The following is a 20,118-nucleotide window of genomic DNA, read 5'->3' on the forward strand; positions in this document are numbered from 1 at the left end:
GTCTGTGTTTCATTTATTTGTTAGAAATACTGAATTAAGTTTTTTTTTATCTTTACACCTTTTTCTGTTTTTCATCTGTCGTATTTACTTTATGTCCTTGTATTGCTTTCTTATGAATCAACGGGGCTGGCATGTTCTTAGGATAAAAGCCCCTTAAATAAAAGATAAAAAAAAACTTTATGTCCTGTAGGTGGTTAGGGCTCCAGAGACAGAAACCTCACATTGCTTTGCTGTTTCCAGAATAGCTGCCTTCTACTTACTTTTATGTTTATTTTAAGTATCATAGTGCTAGTTACGATGAGATAGTCATGCATTGTTTATAAAATTCCATATATAAATATGTCAGCCAAATATCCCATTTGGACCGCTTTTTTAATACTAAGGTGGTCACAAAATAAACTTTTAAGGTATTGTTCTTCTGTGCTCCGTCATAATATTTATAACGTACAATATACACATTATACGTATAATCAGGTATACGCTGTATCTTAAGCTGAATCAGAAGCTCTTTCACACGATGGCAGAGGCTACTGATGCCGTCGACACGTATTTAAGGCTGTCTTCGACTGAGTATTCTCTGATAGTATATGACTCTTATACTATCTGAGCCCACGACGGCTACCGCTGATTTTTGTAGTTGAGATTTTCTGTGTAAGAGTTCTAAGATATCCATGAACTGACGATAGATTCCCCTATACATACTATTCTCTTTGCAGGACGCTTATAGATCAGTGGTGTGCACAGGTTTTCAAGACAGGATAGGCTACGTATTAGAATAATAACTACTCACCTATATGCTGTTACTGAGAACTTGCGCGACACCCAATCTAGTATTTAAATAAAACCTCTTTCAGCTTGTCAATAGAATAGTACGTAACTTTTAGAGTAATATCACATTAAGTGACATATTGTCTCCTGTCAGCTCCGCTGTCATTATTGGCGTAACCGACACAAAGACAAAGAATATAAGTATAGGGTAACCGACATTACGTTTGACCAAAGTGTAATTTATCGTGGACCTTACAATAGTAGTAAGAGTGTCGTTAGTGAGACAGTTACAGCCTTAGCTTCCAAGATGCCGCACAAACACGGGCGCCGGTCCAGCACGACCTCCCTGCGGAGCGGCCGGCGCGCCAGCATGATCGCACACAGCAATGTCGAGCTCTCCGAGATATCCCTCCTAAAGGAAGAGACTTGCACAGGAGATCACTACCTCACACCGGAACAATTGGAAAATATATATCGCACTAACGTGGTCACTGGACTGTCGGAGAGTTTCGCTGCAGAGCTCTTGGAACGCTATGGCCCCAACGAGCTGAGGGAACTTCACGGCACTAGTTACTGGTCATTATTTCGCACCAATTTATTTGGATGGTTCCAGTGTGTACTCTGGGTTGCGGCAATTGTGAATTTCATTGGGTACTTCTTGTCCAGAAATGCACACAAAGATGATGAAGATGATTCGGCTGAAGCCCATTCTGCAAAAGAATATCTTTACTTGGGATCAGTGATCACAGCCACGATTGTTGGAACTGGTCTCTTTGGATTTTATCAAGAAGCAAAGAATGCTGCAGTTATGAGTGGTTTCGAGAAGCTAGTGCCACCCAATGCTGTTGTCATTCGAGAAGGAGTTAAAAGAACCGTCCCCAACATTGATCTGGTGATTGGTGACATCGTAGAAATGAGCGGAGGAGACATAGTGCCAGCCGATGTGAGAATACTTACTTGTACTAATTTCAACACGGACATGTCTTCCTTGACCGGAGAATCAGAGCCAATAAAACACAGGCCAGAATGTACTCACTCTAATCCTATGGAGTCTAAAAATATGGCGTATTTTGGATGTCCTATTACTGAAGGATTTGCTAAAGCTATTGTTATTGCTACTGGAGAAATGACTCAAATAGGAAAAATAGCTGGACTTGTAACCGGTTTGACAAAAGAAGAAACACCTATTGCAAAAGAAATCACACATTTTATTAAGCTTTTGTGCGGCGTAGCGTTTGCTTTCGGTATAATGTTCTTTTTTATGGTATATTTTATACAGAACAGTGTGTTATCTGCGCTTCAATATATGCTGGGGATCATACTAGCTAATGTACCCGAGGGATTGATTGTAACTTTGACCGTCTGCATGACACTTTCTGCCAAATCTCTGAAGAAAAAGAACTGCCTGGCTAAAACATTACAAGCTGTAGAAACCTTGGGGTCTACTTCATGTATTTGTTCTGACAAAACTGGTACTTTAACTGAGAATCAAATGAACGTGTCACATTTATTCGCCAATTTCAAAATAATTGATAAAGATGACCATCATGATGTCACAAACACTTCATATGCGACGTTATGTTTAGCAGCTTGTCTTAATTTAAAAGCTACATTTGCTTTTGATTCGATGCACTTGCCAATTGATAAACGAAAAATTTTGGGCGACGCTTCCGAAGCCGCAATATTACGGTATATGGAAGCAAACCGCTCAGCTACACAAGTTCGAGAAGAAAATCCTAAAGTTGGAGAAATTCCATTCAGTTCAGCTTACAAATATCAAGTAACAATTCACCGCATGGCGAACACAGACAGACACTACTTAATAATGAAAGGTGCACCCGAAATCGTCGTAGAATACTGTGCACAGGTTCACACTGATGACGGCATACAGAATCTCACTCCACAGTTGAAAAAAGAATTAAAAGCTAATTTTATCAAGATTGCAAATATGGGCGAACGTGTTATCGGATATTGCGATCTCAAATTACCTGTAGAAGATTATCCAGTGGGTTACAAATTCGATGCACAGGCACGTAATTTTCCTTTGGAGGATCTTATTTTTCTTGGAGCAGTATCAATGATAGATCCCCCAAGGCAAAATATTGACAAATATATTGGTTTGTGTCGATCGGCTGGAATTAAAGTAATAATGGTAACTGGGGACCATCCTGTGACTGCACTGGCTATTTCTCGCAGGTGTGGCACCATCTCAATGCCGACGGCGTATGACTATGCGTTCGAGCATCACATAGACCTGGCTGATGTACCGCCGCACATCAAAAGCCAGTTTAAAGCAGCAGTTGTGACTGGAGACGACCTTCGTAAAATGAGCGTTAATGATTTGAAAGCAGTGCAAACAAGGTACAAAGAGATTACATTTGCGAGGACCAGTCCTCAGCAAAAGTTGTTTATAGTTGAGACGTATCAGCTGCTAGGTTATGTAGTGGCTGTGACCGGAGATGGTGTCAACGATTCTCCAGCTTTGAAGAAAGCAGATATCGGCATCGCAATGGGTATTAACGGTACCGAAGTCTCGAAAAAGGCTGCGGATATGATTCTGTTGGACGATAACTTCGCGTCTATCGTGTTGGGTGTGCAAGAAGGTAGGCGAATCTTTGACAATTTAAAAAAAACTATTGCGTATACGCTAACCTCTAACGCAGCTGAGATGGCACCTTTTGTATTGTATGCGTGTTTGGGAATGCCATTGCCTATAACTCTCATGTTGATTATAGTCATAAATGTTGGAACCGATCTTCTGCCTGCCATGAGTTTAGCATATGAAGATTCTGAGGAAGATATCATGTCTATTCCACCTCGCAAACCTACTGATCACCTCGTAAGTGGGGTTTTATTATTCATGGCATATTTTCAAGTAGGACTTATTCAATTCTTTTCGGCAATGTACGCCTACTTTATAATTTATGCTCAGGACGGATTCTTCCCGTCTAGTTTATTGTTCGTACGCACTGACTGGGAGAACACAAGAACTTTAGTAAAAGATACTTTAGGTCGCGAATGGAATTACAGAGATAGGAAAAGGCTTGAGAGGAAAGCGCAAACGGCTTATTTCGTAGCAGTTGCCTGGACGCAGATATCGGATGTGATTATTTGTAAGACTAGACGAATCTCAATTATTAAGAAAGGCATGAGAAACCATGTACTTAATGCCAGTATCGCTGTAGACTTAATAGGAGCACTTTTGGTTTCATACTGGCCGGTGTGCCATGAACTGTTTAGCACCGAGCCTTTGTCTTGGTGGGACTTCTTTCTAGCGATCCCTTTCGCTATTCTCATGATAATCATGGATGAGACTAGGCGTTATTTGATAAGGAATAGCATTAATAAGTGGGTTGAAAACGAGACATATTATTAACTTACTAAAATTGAGAAGATATTTGATGTTCTAAGAGAAGTGACATGGCTTGCTTCTAACGTTTTCTCATTTAAATTTACCCTTTCATGGATTTAAAAAGATACATAGGTAACAATGTTGCTATTCTATGTGCACCTTTCACATGAGTAGGAGTATGTTTCTTGGGATCTCCTTCTTAGAGCTATAAGAAACTGTAACCTCCCTTTGGATCATGGGAGCTCTCACGATTGGCGTGGTCCCAAACATCTTGCTTTTACAATTTTAGTTATTTTAGGATATTTCCCTTAGCGTGCAATTTTTTATTAGATAATTATTAAATCTTGAGCGTAGTTTTTAGAGCGCTAACGTTGTATATATAGATATTAATTAACGTAGCTCTAGCTTCTTTGTCTAATGATAGTACCTATTAAGTGTCTCCCGGGGTAGGTAATTATTCATCTTCAGTAGGTACCAAAGCCCGCGAAAACGAGACCGCAACGGGTCACAAAGGAGGAGTTTGCCATTATCTCCACAGTTGGCAAGTGGATTGGAGATCGCGATTTAAGAGGACGATGTTTGCCAAAGCATGCACAAACAGACAATTTCGAAATATTTTAGGACTCGGAATTATATGAGAGTCGACTGTATACCTATTCTATTCTGCTGTCTAGTAATAAATAAAGGGTAGTAGCAATGTCTTTGCAAAACTACGGTTGTTCTAATCTAATCTAATCTAATCATATTGAATCATATACTTAGACATATGTTGGCAAAAGGGCGCGGTTATGTATGAATTTTAAACTGGCTTGCACATGTCTGATATATGTACCGGAATACTTGTGGCCGAGTGTGACCTACATTACGCCAAATTACATTTCTGTGTGCTGTTGCCGTTTCATACCTATGCTACCTTTACGGCTTAGGAGTCAGGTTGTAGCCTTACTGCTAGCTAGAGATTTACGCTACTATATTTTGATTTTGAAAATTATTTCTTTTTGAGATATTATTCCTACATTGTTAACGGGTAATAATGTGCCTATCTGGTAAACAAAACATACTACAGCAACGTATGCTATTAACTAAAAATGCGGTGACGTGTGCGCACGCTATTCATGGTGAAGAGTTCCTTTTGTGACTCGAAACCAGTCGAGGATTTCTCTATTAATGAAATGTGAGTAAAACGTGATTTTTAGTTAATTTAGTATGTCTCACGGTAGTTATTGTAAAAAAAAAACTATGGTATTATGCAAAAATCAAGGAAAATCATGTAGGTATCTATACGCAAGACTCGTTCTCCAAGTCATTGAAACCAAACTGATCTTTAAAATTTGCGTAATTTATTACTTTTTTTATACTTTTTTTGGAATTTACGTAGTTACAACAGCTATGTAGCTTCGTGAAAAAATCATATCAATACTTGCAATTATGTATCTTAGTATTTCAAAGGAATTTTAATATAATTTGTCTTTTCTTGTTTTTTTTTCAGTGTGTGAGGGTGTAAACGTAGGTTGAGTTTTACTTTTAATTAATTTAATTCTATTATATTTTAGAGAACAGATGTATACGCATACTATGTTCTAAATAAATGTTACTTATATCGTAAATTGTTTTCTTTTTGCTCTGTCTCTAAATTGTAGAACAGTGTGTAACTGTAAATCTTGAAGAATGCATTGGTGGAAGATTGCAGTAAAGTTGCTACTTCCTTTTTTAATACAAGTAAAGTAAAAGTAAAGTAAGGTATAAGTCGGTAAACGTGCAAATAGATCACCTGGTGGTAAGCAATCGCCACTGTCTGTGGACACCCGAAACACCAGAGGCGTTACAAGTGAGTTGCCGGCCTTTTGGGGGTAAGGAATGTAAGGGTTGTTGGGGAACCGGGGATTGAAAAGATTGGGAACCCCCTTCCTTAATTGGGCCTCTGGTATCCTCATTCACACAACGCAAAGCGTTGCGTTGTTTCACGTTGGTTTTCTATGAGGCCGTGGTGTCACTCCGGTCAAGCCGGCCCATTCGTGCCGAAGCACGGCTCTCCCACAATTCAAAGTGTGTCTTTTCTTTACATAGATGATTTAAAATGCGACTGATATCCTTAAAGACTCAGATTTAATTAAAAATTCTCAGTAGAACTTATATTAACGCTAGAAGTGGGACCACACACATATCATACCGACTTTATTCTTTGTTTAAAACCACAAATAGCTCGCTAAACGACATTATTTGCTCGAATGCGGCTTGACATTGTTATTGGTCAGTTATCTAGGTCTTAATCGTTATGTCATTGGCTCTAGGTCCGTCAGGATTATTCAGGTCGTCTACTTATGTACCTAATGAAATAGAAGTGATATGTTTGGTTTATACAAATTGTTTTAGTTGTAAATAATGTTTGTATGAGTTTATAGGGGCAATTGAGGAGACTGATCAACTGATGGTAAAATATATTTGTGTAAGGCAGCAAGTTTGTCTCGATACAGGACGAGACAGGCATGAGGACAATCTTCTTAATTCCATTCGAGCAGGAAAGCTGCTACCTATCTGTCTGATGCAATTTGAAAGCTAATCAAATAACTCTTTGTAAGGGCCACGTCCGATCGCCTTTTGCCGTCTGATGTAATATCAAGCGAGGTTGAGATCATAAAGTGGACGTGGTTATGTTAGGTGCCGATATTGCTCCTGTTAACCTAAGTAGATGTGTAAATAATATTATTTTTCTTATATATAATTTCTAGCAGTTATGTTAACGATTTTCGTTAGTTTCGTCGATTTTGAAGAGTACCAAACTGACTGTATGGTTTTCGCAGTGATTGAGCCCCTGTATGACTGCCCAAACTGTCACTGAGTTCAATTCCCGCACGGAACAATTTTGTTTCGAATCTGAGCGTGATTTGCATATGAAAACACGTGGTTGTTTCCGCATTTACGATACATAGGCAAATTGACGTGCGGCGGTAATGTTTAAAAAATACATACTTTTACTTAGGAGAATGCAAAAAAATATAGGGAGTCAGCCCCGAACCTTAGTCAGGTGACTAACGAACGAATTTCCTAATCAAGTAATGTGTGACCTCATTGAATAAGTTGGTTCTAAGTTGCATTTAGTCTGTATACATTAGTGTCCCATAAATTGTTAGTATCGGCAGGTACAATCGAGTTATAACCCCCACATAGGCTGTGTGAGTCACTAGTGTCAGAACAGATAGTAGGTTGATTGCTTACTCAGTCAGTATGGAAATTGATGGTGGGAAAATAGATAAAAGGTGCTCAATTACACTTGATTTCAAACCAGCCTTCCTTATTGTATATTTGTAATGCATTGATGTTTTTTTATGGAATAAGCCGGTAAACGAGCTGATGGATCACCTGAATGTCAGCAATCGTCGCCGTCCATGGACACTTGAAACACCAGAGGCGTTACAAGTGCGTTGCCGACCTTATGGGGATTGGGAATTTAAGGGTTGTTGGGGAATCCGGGATTGGAAAGGCGGGTAATTGGGCCTCCGGTAATCTCACTCACACAAGGCAACGAATTAACTGGAATTCAATCTGGGGCATCTCAAAAGTTGAGATTGTCACTAGTGACTTAGCTAAGTCGCTGTTTAGAAATGAAACACACAATAATGTTTCGTCTTAGATGGTTACCATTGTCATTGCATAATAACACGACTGCTGAGCAAAGGACTACAGGTCCAAATTCTCGAATCGGACAAATCATTATTGATTTTTTTTACTTTATTGCAGTTTGCCAAACGTAGGTATTTGAGCATCGATGTGTAAAATAGAGCATATTATGTTCCTACACATGTGACTACACTCTATGTTAAGATCTAGTTATGCCAAGCCCTAGTCTCCATAACAGACTATAATGACACAAGAACTGATAACTTTGTGCAAAACTTCGCGTTTCTTGCATCAGATTTTAGAACTTTCGATTTTAGGGAGTTGCTGAGCGTTGCGTTATTTTCTAAGCAGTTTACTTGTCAACTAGATTCATGAAGCTGTTTGGCCACATAAAATTAATGCGCTAGACTGTAGGTACCGGATCTATTTTTCATGGATACCAAAAAATATGGACTTAGAACGATTTAGCACTAAGCTGATTACGATAGTTTTTTTTTTATGTAGCCTGCAAGACATTTGTGTTTTGTCCCATTTTGTTGTTGGGTGACAATGACGTGGTCAGTAAACGCTGTAACGTAAAAAAATATTCAAATTCTTTATTGCTTTCTTTAATGTGATACAGGTCTTAAATAATTTGTGGGTCACAATTAAGGACCCTGTCGAGCATGTAAAGGCAGAGGTGCACGTTACGGCACGTAATGCCGCTATACAGTGTACACCCACTTTTCACTATTTGTGTTATAAGTCCTATTTGCAATATAGGTACTGGGCACAATTCCAGACTCCGTGCTTCTACTGAGATATTTGCGAATAGCCGAAAAATGCCCAGTATACTTTGCCCGACCTAGGAATCGAACCCGAGACCCCTTGTCGACCAACGAGGCAATATTTGCAGCTGCATATCCAATTATAATGTTCATGTAACAAAATCATGAGAACATTAGCTCTAAACGTAATCTAGTTCAACGGCTCTACTAAACTAATAATTAAGCATAACTCGCCTTTAACCACGTTATACACATATGTTAGTATCGTTGTTGCGAAATTTGTATCAAGTGTAGATCGTGCGTGGTCCGGTGCGCGGGCGCAGCCTCCGAGCCGCTTTATATACGGCGCGCTGGCGGGGAGCGACACACGTGCAATACACCCCACGGCCTCCGCACGCCACTAACATGCTCGCTAAGGTAAACAAACTGCTTGATAATATAACTTAGAATAACTTTATTTACGAAAATAAATAAATTGGGTGTTAAGAACTGATTAAATGGGTTAAAAGAAACGCTCAGAAGGATAAATGCAATAGAGAATTGTAGCAGATCTATAACCATAAGCCAGAGATTAATACTTACAGATTATAAAGCTTCCATAAGCTCTGAATTCAGAAATGGGGTTACAGCCTTATCGTCTCTAATCAGATCGATCGATCATAAATGTTTGTGTGTGCACTACACTATTGCATTCTAAGGTCAATTTAAGCTACTATCCTGTGATAGTGGGAAAATCTCTAGTTTATCTGGTTCAAAACATACAATGTTTTTAAGGCTTTGCAAAAATAAATATTAGGTATTTTGAGATTTTTAAAGAGAGAGTCTGTTAAATAATGTCAACTTCTCACCAATTACGGTTTGACCTTCATGTGATAAGGAATGAGCGTGCCTATCATATTTTTTTTGGTATTATATACCTACATGGGGTTTTTCGGAAAGTAATTAAGTAACAATATTTTTTATTTATGCTTCTCCCGTTTTCTATAGGTATTATTGTTATGTTGTGCGTGTGTCGGTGCCCTGGCCAAGCCGGGGTTACTGGACGGTATCGGCTACGCGGCCCCAGCGTACGCGGCCCCAGCGTACGCAGCGCCAGCGTACGCCGCACCAGCGTACGCGCCAGCTTATGCTGCGCCAGCGATCGCTCACGCCGTGGCAGCACCAGCGTACGCGCCCGCCATTGCACACACATACGCTGCACCCGTCGTTAAAGCTGTTGCAGCTCAGGTAAGGAGGATAAACGTATAATTGGCTATTTAACAATGAATAATCTTGTCGATATTTCATATTTTTGATGTAGGTTACCAGACTCAAGCTTTTGCCAAGTAACTTTTAGGATGATAGACTCATTCTTTGTTTCTTCGCCACTTCGCTAGCAGGATTCCTTTTCGTGTAGCTACTTTCTAGCTTTACCGGATACCATTTATACCCTCTATAACCTACTAGTTGAGCTCATTACCAGATAACTGATATGGAAATAGTGTATTTTTAAATATTTGTATACCTGTCGAAATTGGCAACATCACATGCTCACCTATTCATTGGTTCAACACAGGTTGTGCGCGCTGAGCCCGTAGACCCCAACCCAGCGTACAGCTTCTCATACGGAGTAGCAGACCCTGCCACGGGAGACCACAAGGATGCTTCGGAGACGCTGCAGAACGGTGTGGTGCACGGTTCTTACAGCCTAGTGGAGCCTGACGGCCACGTCCGTAAGGTCACCTACACTGCTGACAAGATCAATGGATTCAACGCCGTGGTTGAGAGGACGGGAGCTGCTGCTCACGCGGTAAGGGTGTTTTTGTGAGGATGAATTAAATCATCAAATGACCCCTCTCGCAACGGTGCGGCGGGAGGGAGTGTCAGACTCTTATAGACTTAACACCACTTCGTTCTAACTTTTGCTCCGTGCCATAAACTGGGCAATCTACCTGCGACCCCTTCGCGGTAAGGCAGCGAACTTTATCAAGTTAAATTAACTTAAAACTGAACGGAACAACAAATCGGTTGTTTTATAGAAATGAGAAAAATACAAATTGCTGAAAAAAATTTGAGTCAAGATTTGCATTTACTGAGTCTTTTGAGAATGTATAATTTCCTCCAGGTGGCAGCACCAGTAGCAGTTGCAGCTCCAGTAGCGAAGGTATACGCCGCGCCTGCGCCGGTCGCGGTAGCCGCGCCCGTCGCGAGGTACACGCTACCAGCTGCCCACGTCGGCGTTGCCCACCCTTGGGGTTAAATCCACCAACCACGACTACTAAGCGACCTAACTTCTTGCTGAACGATCAGAGAATTGTGTACGGATTAGAGAGATTTTAACTTTAGATCAATGTTGAGATTTTATGAAAAAAATATGATTATTTAATGATTTTTGACTGAGATTGTTTAGTAATATATAGTTTGGTTAGAAATCATAGGCCGCGGCTACATGGTAAAGGCGAATTGTAACGTGTTATTCACTTTTGTAGAAGTTTAGAATTCTTGTTTTGGGCTCAAACGTCAAAATATAACATTGGACGTTATGGAATTGGAGGGAGAGTGCCCCATTTTGTAGTTTTCCTCGTCTTTGCCGTCCGGCCCGAGTCTGTAAGAGTGGGTTTCGTTCAGCAGGAGTGGGCCCGACGACCTCGCACGTCGACTGTAACTTATTATTTATTGTACTGCTTTGACTGTTGCCTACGGACCTGATCTTGACGCATCGTATTATTTACGTACATGTAAATATAATTTAGTTTTTATAAATAAATGCAATTTTTGCACTATTTCTTGTCTTTTTTTTAATGCCCTGAGAAGCTTGTGTATCTGGGTTAGCAAATTACAATCAAAGTTTTTAAAACTTGACTTTGTATCGTATTGTATATCTATAATGGCAGCAAGAATTCAAAGAATAGCAAATAATTAACTGATTATTTGAATCATCAACGTCTTATTCTTCATAGAAATCAGGCAAATAGGTGTCTACAGGCGAATACGTCAAGGATTTTCATTTTTTTGTATATAGAGCAGAAAGTTAAACGACTTAATATACATTAATGTTCTCTAACCAAAGCCACACATTGTCACATGCTTAAACGTCGTATTAATTAGCTGAGATTATTATCTGAGCTAATTTATTATTGCTATACAAGTACTCTCTATCTATTTTATATTTATCTAATTTCTTTTAATATATTTACCAAAAGAAACGGCAATGCTTAACATCTAGATCGACACATTAGAATTTTGATGTGGCATGTAGCACCCACATTGCACACCCACGAATGGCGGTTTTAATGAAAAACACGAAATAAATAAATAAGTTTTTAAAACGAATGTTCCTAATAAATGTAGTAAATATATGAGTAGGTACTTAGTATTTATGAAGCATGCTTGACTTGACTTCTAATTACTTAAAGGTAAGGCAGCGGAAACGTTGTATGTTGAAATCGTCAGTGATAAACCTGTACTTACTCACCTATCTTGTTTTGGCTAGACTTGGCAAAGACATAGAAAGATATTGGTCATTTATAGATCAACTTTTTACCAAGAAATACCAATTTATTGTGGTAAGATAGTATGTACCGGAGGCCCAATTCCCCCTTCCCATTCTTACCAATCCTCGATTCGTTAACATCCCATAAATTCCTAAACCTCAAAAGGCCGGCAACGCACTTATAATGCCTCTGGTGTTTCGGGTATCCATGGGCGGCGGCGATTGTTTACATGTAATCCGTGTGCTCGTTTATCGTATAAAAAAAATACGTACACGTGAAAGAGTAGATACTATTCGAAGTAGGCCAAAATTAAAAACCGATCTTAATCTATTTTCGGATCCTCCGTGACGCCAAATCACTCCTAAAGAGGGGCCTTACCCGCGATAACAGTGAGCCCAATCGTGCGTAGAGCCAGATTTCTGGAATCTTTATAATTACTGCCAAATTGTTAACTTCTTAATAGGTATTGGTAACTTGAAGCTTATACATAACGCATACACAACTTGTATGTTCCTAATGAGTACCCAGGACCTATAATTAATATAAGGACGCGGGGAGATTATATCGTGGGGTAATTAGCTAAAGTTGTAGTTAATTATTGAAAACTGTTCAACTTTTTGGATTATATGATGCCTTAGAGAAACATTCATGATAATCCCATTAAACGATTTAAATAAATAAAATAGTTGAGTAGTTTTTGTAAATGCAAAAGCTATAGTCAAAGTTAATAGAACGGTTTATAGGTTGAAATCAACCCAACAAATAGGTATTAACGCTCCTAGATAAACACCGTACCTAATTACAATTAAACCCCACAAGTTTGACATACTCCATAAAGGATAACGCGTGAACAGTTTAGATAATTAAAAGGAAGTAGTAGATTAAGTTTCTAGATCTGGGCCGTGCGAGACCATATCGAGAGGATACGTGTTTAGGATTAAGAAATAACATTGGGCCCAACTGGCAATTTGCGGCAATAATCAATATTCAATGTAACTCCTAAATTGGGACAAACGTACGAATATGTATGAATACTGGTTCCACGCTAGTACTAGAGATCCTGTATGTCATAAAATGTTAGTTTTTAGTGCGCACCGTGAATCATTGAGTGCGAGAACTCGATCAGTAATTACGTTGCTGTTGATATCTCGGTAATAATTTGGTCAAGACTAACGAATACCGCTTAAAAGTTTTCATGTGAAATGTTTATTTATATCGGATGTGCCACACATACCTTGCTGGATACATTTATACTGAGTTCATCTGAGCAAAGTAGTACTGAATTTAAATTATAGTTTCCGTTTCAAAAGTTCAGAAGTTAGTATTGGCCCTAATATGGGCCCTTGCGGTACTCCGTAAAGAAACCAGTTATTAAACAGTTGAAATAATTTATTGAACTAGTCAATATCGCTTAGTAAAACTATTCATTTATTTAGCTTTTTTTACAAAACAGACTGTGTTAAAACACTTACCTATGCTTTGTCATGACTATTTAGTTCTAAATACTATGCAAAGGCCTCTACGATACTTTGCAGGTCTTGGTTTCCGGTCAGACGGGAATCCTGTTTTGTTGTGCCCATTTCGTGATGGTCCTGACGATGTTGTCTGCACGGGTATGCGACCTTGGGCCCTTCAGTAATGCGAGGGCTTCCCTGAGCTCAGCTGCAGCGTTAGGCCTGTTGGCTGCAGCGGCTTGAGCGCACCCACATACAGCTCCGCGGAGACCTTCCCACATCTCTGGACCTCCATCCAACCTAGTTGATGTCATGATTATGTAAATAAAAACGCTGAGGATGTTGCTCTAGCTGCAAAAGCTGAAGTAAATACTCAGAAACTTTTAATTTTCCAAATCTATAGTAGTAAGAATATAACCCTTAGTTATGATAATAGGAATCTTATTACAGCACCAATAATCAACAAAACTTATTTTATACGATTTCTTCATGTCCTTAAAAATATTGCTTTGAATCAAGCTTACCTTTTTTATTCTCATTCATCAATCAAGTTTACTTAATTATTGAAACATGAATTCATAAACCTAATCAGGTTAGCAGTTCGGTAATCGATCTGTGATAATTGGCCTCACCTGTCGAGCATGTGGAAGGCTTTGGCGGCGAATAGAAACTGTCCCATGCGGTAGCTGTCGTTGGCGACCAGTTGCAACAACGCGAAGCTGTCGGGAGTGCCCGCCGACTGACAACCAAATACGAAACATTTAGGACTTGGGTACACATGATACGTGATCTGATTTTGTAATAGTACCTAAACCTAATCTAGTTAATATAAGATATACAACATAAAGCCACAATTCATGCATTTTATTATAATTTCATAAAATAATATTGTTTAATATATATAGTGTTCATCTTTTTTGTTTTATAATCAACCATTTTTGTAATCAGGTTTTGGACTCAGATTTGTGATCTGGATTTTCCATTTCAAATGGTAGAAAATAGCACAGATATTGTAATTAATATTTTCATTGGCTTATGAGAAATGTCTAATTGTAATTTGTAATGATTTTATCCACCTTGACACAAATATCCCAGGCGAGGGCAGCGTCCTTGTTCATGACGTGGCACCGACAGAGACACGCGAGGAACGTGAAGGAGTTGCGGATGCCCTCGTCTTGTATTGAGAGCAGACTCTCTTCAGCCTCGCGGTAGAACCCCGTCGCTACTTTAGCCTGGTATTTATTAGCAAATCTTATATACATATAAATTTAGGACTATATGCTGTTATAATGTTTACCTGGTATTCCGACAGTGCAGTTGAGTCGTTAAATAATTGTCATATGGCATAAGCCATTGTGAGCCATTGTGTGCAAGATAATGGCAAAATATCGTGTTTATTATAACTTTATTAAACGATTTTTTTTTTCAGAAAATATATACATACATTGTGTTGTATATATCCAGGTTATAACAAATATCTGCCCAAAAATGAATTTTCACAATACAGCAATAAGTTTTATTTGGTACACTTACCTGAGCGTAATTAAAGTTGAAGGTATCATCATTGACGAAGAAGCTCTTGATGGAGTTGAGGTAGACCAGCACCTCCTCGTAATGACCTGCCAGGAAGTAGGAGGAGGCCATACATTGACGGCCAGGGATCGTGTCACATTCTGACGCTGAACTGCCCACTAGGTGGAAGCTCTGCTGAGCTAGCTTTAGCTGTTCGTCCTAGATAAGTTGAGAGAATAAAGTTTAAATATGTTGGTAATTTATGGTACGCTATCAAGCCTTAACTGTTTTTACGGTTTTTATGAAATTTTAACTGATTCGAATAAATGTAAGTGGCTACTTACATTTACTCAACTGGGTAGTTGAGAGGCCATAAGAATGTAATATTGCAAAGAGGGCTAAATAATGTTCCGTTTTTTTTACTGTTAAGTAAGTTAAGAACGACATTCGTCTTCTTTAAGGAAAAGCCCAATCATGAACGAAAAAACTTTCCCATCAGAAAACTTTGAACTCAACGTTTTACGCTTTCAAAAAAGATAACAGAATACAATCTCACATCTCCCGTATCATTATACAGCTTCACGGCGACCACGGCCCTTAGGATGTAGTGTAGCGGCGAGGTGGGCTGCAGCGGCTCCAGCAGAGTCCTGGCTTCTATCGCCTCCCTGTTCCGAAGTCTATAGCCTGCCAGATTGAGACGAGCTTCCGGCACCACGTCCACTAGCTCCGGTAAAACCTGGTAAGGGGAATTGTAAAGACTTCGTTATTCTTAAAAAAAATACTTTGCCCCACACTGGGATTTTCTCCAGTGTCGTGGGTGCGTTTACAAACATATAAGTTCACATACACTTGTATGTGTTCCTACTGTGGCAAATGGCACAAATGGCACAATCATACGTCACTGTCAGCGTTAATATTTTGAGTTAGGTTTCATTTAGGTATGTTTAAAGAAAATAGATATCTATAGCAAATATATTAGAGGTGCTTATAGCCAAATGATATCTTCTTATCGAATGAAGAGTTAATTATAATTAAATGAAAGCCTATAACAACACGCATACATTCAATGTCACCGCTTTTAAATATTTGTAGTGTCAAATATACATCTTCAGTTACCTTTAACGCTCCTTCTCCATTCCTGAACACAACCAGGTTATGCTTAACTAGATCTTGTCCGAAAGTATGCTGGTCTGACGTCATCTGTTTCAGTTCGTTCTCCGCCGCCTTACCATTGTACAATCTGTAGGGGAAGGCAACGTTAGGTACGTTTTCAATTCCATCATCAATATCGTTGAGTAAGCACTAATCAGGAAACGTCTCCTGGTAGATTTCAATCACGGTGGCCAGACTATTTTACATTTTACAAGACTAGAGCATTGAGCAAGAGATATTGTCTACCAAATCCTCATAAGCTGACGGGACGGCAATGAATCCGACAAGATCAGAGAGAGGTCCAATACCTTCACATACACCGTCGAATTTATAATAAAAAAATGAGCCAATGAGCGTTTATGTGAATTGCCTCTAAATATTTATTTAAGTCGGCATTTCCGAACCGAGACGACCTTATAACCTTCAAGAAAAGAGCATATTCCCTTTTAAAAGACCAGCAACGCACCTGTTGACTTCTCTGGTGTTGCGGGTGGCTATGGACGGCGCTGATTGCTCACCATCAGGTGTGTCGTGTGCTCGTTTTTCAAATTAAAGCCTCTTACCTAAACAGATTGCACGCCTTCAAGTTCCCCGCGACGGTGGAGGTAGGATGCTGAGCGAGGTAGACCCCGAGCACCTCCTGAGACACGTCGTAGTAGTCCAGCTTGTAGTAACAGAGGGCCACGTACACGTTCAGGGCCATGTACGAGCTATATTCAATGATGAAAGAAGAAGAATGGGAGATGAGAATGTGTTAGAAGATGGTATTGCCAAATTACTGTTAGTAATCGGAGCTTTACTTTCGAACCAATTTTGTATACTACTTGCTTAACTACATATCGTAAGTGACCCGGTTGTGGCCACTTTAAGAATTTTGTCGACTTTGAGGCTTTCTTAACTTATAGTTTTTGTTATCACGAACATATTTCTTGTAAAAAGTCATTTAACATGTATTAATCTTGCCTAAGAAAACCCTTTTTTTAAAGAACGTCCAATAGAAAAATAACTGTATAAAAAAGAAAAAAAAAGGGAGTTTGTGCCATTTTTGGCCAGGTTCGTGCCATTTCTGGCCACGGTCGTGTGCCAGTTCTGGCCATCAAAAAATACAATAAAAGTAATCAAAATTTATTAACTAAATTTGACATTTAAGAAACAATGGTTTTCATTTAGTCTGGAAAATATGAAATATTATTACTTCACTTGAATTTAACTTACAAATAAAGAGATCAACATTTATATGACGTTGGTAAAAGCTGCAAAGTAAACTGACCTCCCTTTGTGTGAAGGCAATTTATTGCATCTCTGAAAATGAAAAATATGTATTTGTTGATATGTAAAGCCAAGGAAAAATAATAAATAAATTACGATAAATGACTAGAAGTGGGGCGTTTATGTACAAAAGTTTTGGCCAGCCGTGTGGCCAAAGATGGAGAAATACATAATTTTGTCTCCATTAGTGGCCACCTTCTAATAATCCCACTTCAGAAAAATATGGCGACAAAATAACTTTAGTTCCACTTAGACAATATATTCTTCATGTAGTATTAACATAAACATCCAAACAATAAGCAAAGATTAAAAAAATAAAAACCAAGTCCTCACCCGCTCGCCTTAGCCTTTTTGTTAAGATCTTAACAATTTCACCCTCAACTAAAAATAATGACTTGTTGCATCGAAGTGAAGTTTGACACATCAAAGCTGCCAACGGTATCAGTGTCTCCAATATTCAATATTTTAAATACTGTACATCACAGAGTAATTTATTTGTCCATGCCTTAGTTATAAATATTTGAAGGCCCAAGTGGCCACAAAGGGGTCGGTGGCCACAACCGGGTCACTTGCCCTATTACCTATATGGCAATTTATACTTTAAAACGAGATTAAAGATGTCTTTAGAAATGATCCACCTATCATAATTTTCTAAAGCAGTAGGTAAAAGAATACTAGAAGTATAGTAATGCTACGGCTACGTTTAAGCTACTGAATAAGATTACTTAGTAGGTACAATCCTACCCGTCCGTAGCGGACAACATTTTGATCCACTCCATATCGTCGTTATCAAATCTTTTGTATCTGTAAGCGTAATATTTTTAAATAACTTATTTTTTATGTTTAATGTGACAAAACTGGCGAAATTACACCTTTTCTTTACATTTAATTTTGCCAGTTTGCCTACCATACCTAAAAGGGCATCTACATACATACACAGTATGGGTTAAATTACCGTCTATCCAGCAAAAGCTTTTTATACACATCAATGGCCTCCTGATAATGTGCTCTCAAGTAGTGGACTGAGGCCAGACACAGCTGGTCTTCGGGCACGTCGCGTAGAGTAGCGTGGGCCTTCATCAGAGACTCCTCGTCACCAAGCTTGTGTGCCAGGTGGAAGAGGAGGCGTGTCTGCAAAGAGGATTGGAGAAATCATAGACATATTAGCTACAAGACGGTCCACTGCTAAATAGGCGTTCTCTAATGACATTCAAATCAGTTGGTTGTAATCAACCTGTATGATCAGTCAGCGGTTTTCCAGTGACCTTTATTAGGTCGTAGGTTGTCTATTCATCTTATGTGTGGACAACCTGTGTTGCACTAGTTGGTACGTGATCTCCATTCGAAAACCTTTCTGCCCCGTTGAATGTCGGTTCATCTAACAACACATGTGTCTCGCCTACTTATTGGTACCAGCTTGCTAATACCAATACAATCAAAAATGGTTAATTTGCGTTAAAATACCTTTAACGAACATTTCGGCGCTTCCTCCACAGCTTCTTGTGATTCCTGGTACATACCTGAAAATTAACAAGTACGTAGCACCTAAAGCTTTTTTTTTAAATTTTATTTTAATTTTTTTTCCTTCATATTCAGGTCTCACCCACTAGTATCATTACTTCTTATCTTGAGTTTCAAATAACAAGAGACTAAAGTAAAATGATAAAAATTCGAACCTAAATAAAAATAGCAAACAGCGACATCCATCGCGATGTAGTCGGAGACGCGCGCGTCTAGATTGTCCCGCGTGCGCACGCGCTGGTACACGTCGAGCGCGCGGCGGTACTCGCCCAGGTGGAACCAGCACCACGCGCTCCACACGTCCGGCCACACGTCCGAGTTACCCTCGTGTTTGAGGAACTGCGCCAAGGAAGAATTAACTTATCTTAAAATGTTGGTAAGGTTGTCGTAAAAGATAAGAGATGAAACATTTTACCGGACCAGGCAGCAGCGAGCTCTGGTAAACGTTAACTTTTTAAAGTATGTGTAAACTAGGGTTTGGCTGGTAGAAAATGCCTACGGCATTAAGCCCACCTTGTGTATGAAGAGCTAAACATTTATGTAAACATAGAAGGCTAAGTCCAGTACGTGATTTGTCTGCCACCTTATCCCGTAAAAAGATGGTCGGAAATAGAGTGTCACCGGTCTCGATGTAATAATTTATTTTTTATTTTTATTTCTATTTGTATTAGTTCTCCACGGACTCTTGGTCCGTGCCCTTGTCATAATTTTTTTTTATAATTAGTCTTATCAAATATGTTAATAAATAGGTACCTATATATTTAAAATTTCTTTGTAGAATACGATGTTTGTATAGGTATTCGACATCCCAAATACCTAGATGGGGCGTTCATAGGTTGACTTACCTCAAGCATAGTGAGTGCGCCGACATAGTCCCTCTTCAGCACGAAGTCTTCCAACTCTGGGAAGCTTTTCTTAGCAGAACTACTGCCCGTGCTTGCACGGCTCTCCGTGGCTGGCTTCGATCTTGATAGGATCTATGTGTGTAAAACTAGAAATTAATTAAGTCCCTATCCACGAATCAATAAACTACAATAAAAAAGCATTTGTAGATACATAACACTTTGTTTTATTTTAAAGGATATAAAACAATGTCATTCGAAATATCTATATGACTTAACTATAAATAATGTGGTAACTATTATTAAAATCCTTACCATATTTATTTTATTTTCTTCAATAAACTTGTTTACTTCGCAACGATCCCGCGCTTTTGTTGACAACGCGTTGCC

The 20,118-nt window shown here is 39.0% G+C and overlaps 3 protein-coding genes across 4 annotated transcripts; 2 read left to right on the forward strand and 1 right to left on the reverse strand.

The window, feature by feature from the left end:
- The first annotated feature begins 57 nt into the window (after nucleotides 1–57).
- Nucleotides 58–6,427, forward strand: LOC118264709 (sodium/potassium-transporting ATPase subunit alpha-like). The gene has a single exon (XM_035577311.2). The coding sequence runs from the start codon at nucleotides 1,076–1,078 to the stop codon at nucleotides 4,142–4,144; it is 3,069 nt and encodes a 1,022-aa protein (XP_035433204.1). The 5' UTR covers nucleotides 58–1,075; the 3' UTR covers nucleotides 4,145–6,427.
- A 2,365-nt stretch (nucleotides 6,428–8,792) lies between these two features.
- LOC118264710 (cuticle protein 7) lies at nucleotides 8,793–11,267 on the forward strand. Its single transcript, XM_035577312.2, has 4 exons — nucleotides 8,793–8,922; nucleotides 9,493–9,732; nucleotides 10,061–10,294; nucleotides 10,610–11,267. The coding sequence occupies exons 1-4, from the start codon at nucleotides 8,911–8,913 to the stop codon at nucleotides 10,742–10,744; spliced, it is 621 nt and encodes a 206-aa protein (XP_035433205.1). The 5' UTR covers nucleotides 8,793–8,910; the 3' UTR covers nucleotides 10,745–11,267.
- Nucleotides 11,268–13,353: 2,086 nt separating this feature from the next.
- LOC118264483 (intraflagellar transport protein 56) lies at nucleotides 13,354–20,113 on the reverse strand. Of its 2 annotated transcripts, XM_035577001.2 has the most exons (13): nucleotides 20,044–20,113; nucleotides 19,732–19,863; nucleotides 19,042–19,225; nucleotides 18,830–18,885; nucleotides 18,321–18,496; nucleotides 18,110–18,169; nucleotides 16,660–16,806; nucleotides 16,061–16,184; nucleotides 15,501–15,680; nucleotides 14,966–15,163; nucleotides 14,509–14,664; nucleotides 14,065–14,171; nucleotides 13,354–13,732 (listed from the first exon to the last, which is right to left on the reverse strand). In XM_035577001.2, the coding sequence occupies exons 1-13, from the start codon at nucleotides 20,044–20,046 to the stop codon at nucleotides 13,528–13,530; spliced, it is 1,728 nt and encodes a 575-aa protein (XP_035432894.1). In that variant the 5' UTR covers nucleotides 20,047–20,113; the 3' UTR covers nucleotides 13,354–13,527. The 2 variants fall into 2 exon arrangements, with proteins under 2 accessions (XP_035432894.1, XP_035432895.1); XM_035577002.2 differs by lacking the exon at nucleotides 18,110–18,169.
- Nucleotides 20,114–20,118: the final 5 nt, after the last annotated feature.

Source organism: Spodoptera frugiperda, chromosome 26, assembly GCF_023101765.2.
Source record: "Spodoptera frugiperda isolate SF20-4 chromosome 26, AGI-APGP_CSIRO_Sfru_2.0, whole genome shotgun sequence".
NCBI classification, from domain to species: domain Eukaryota; kingdom Metazoa; phylum Arthropoda; class Insecta; order Lepidoptera; family Noctuidae; genus Spodoptera; species Spodoptera frugiperda.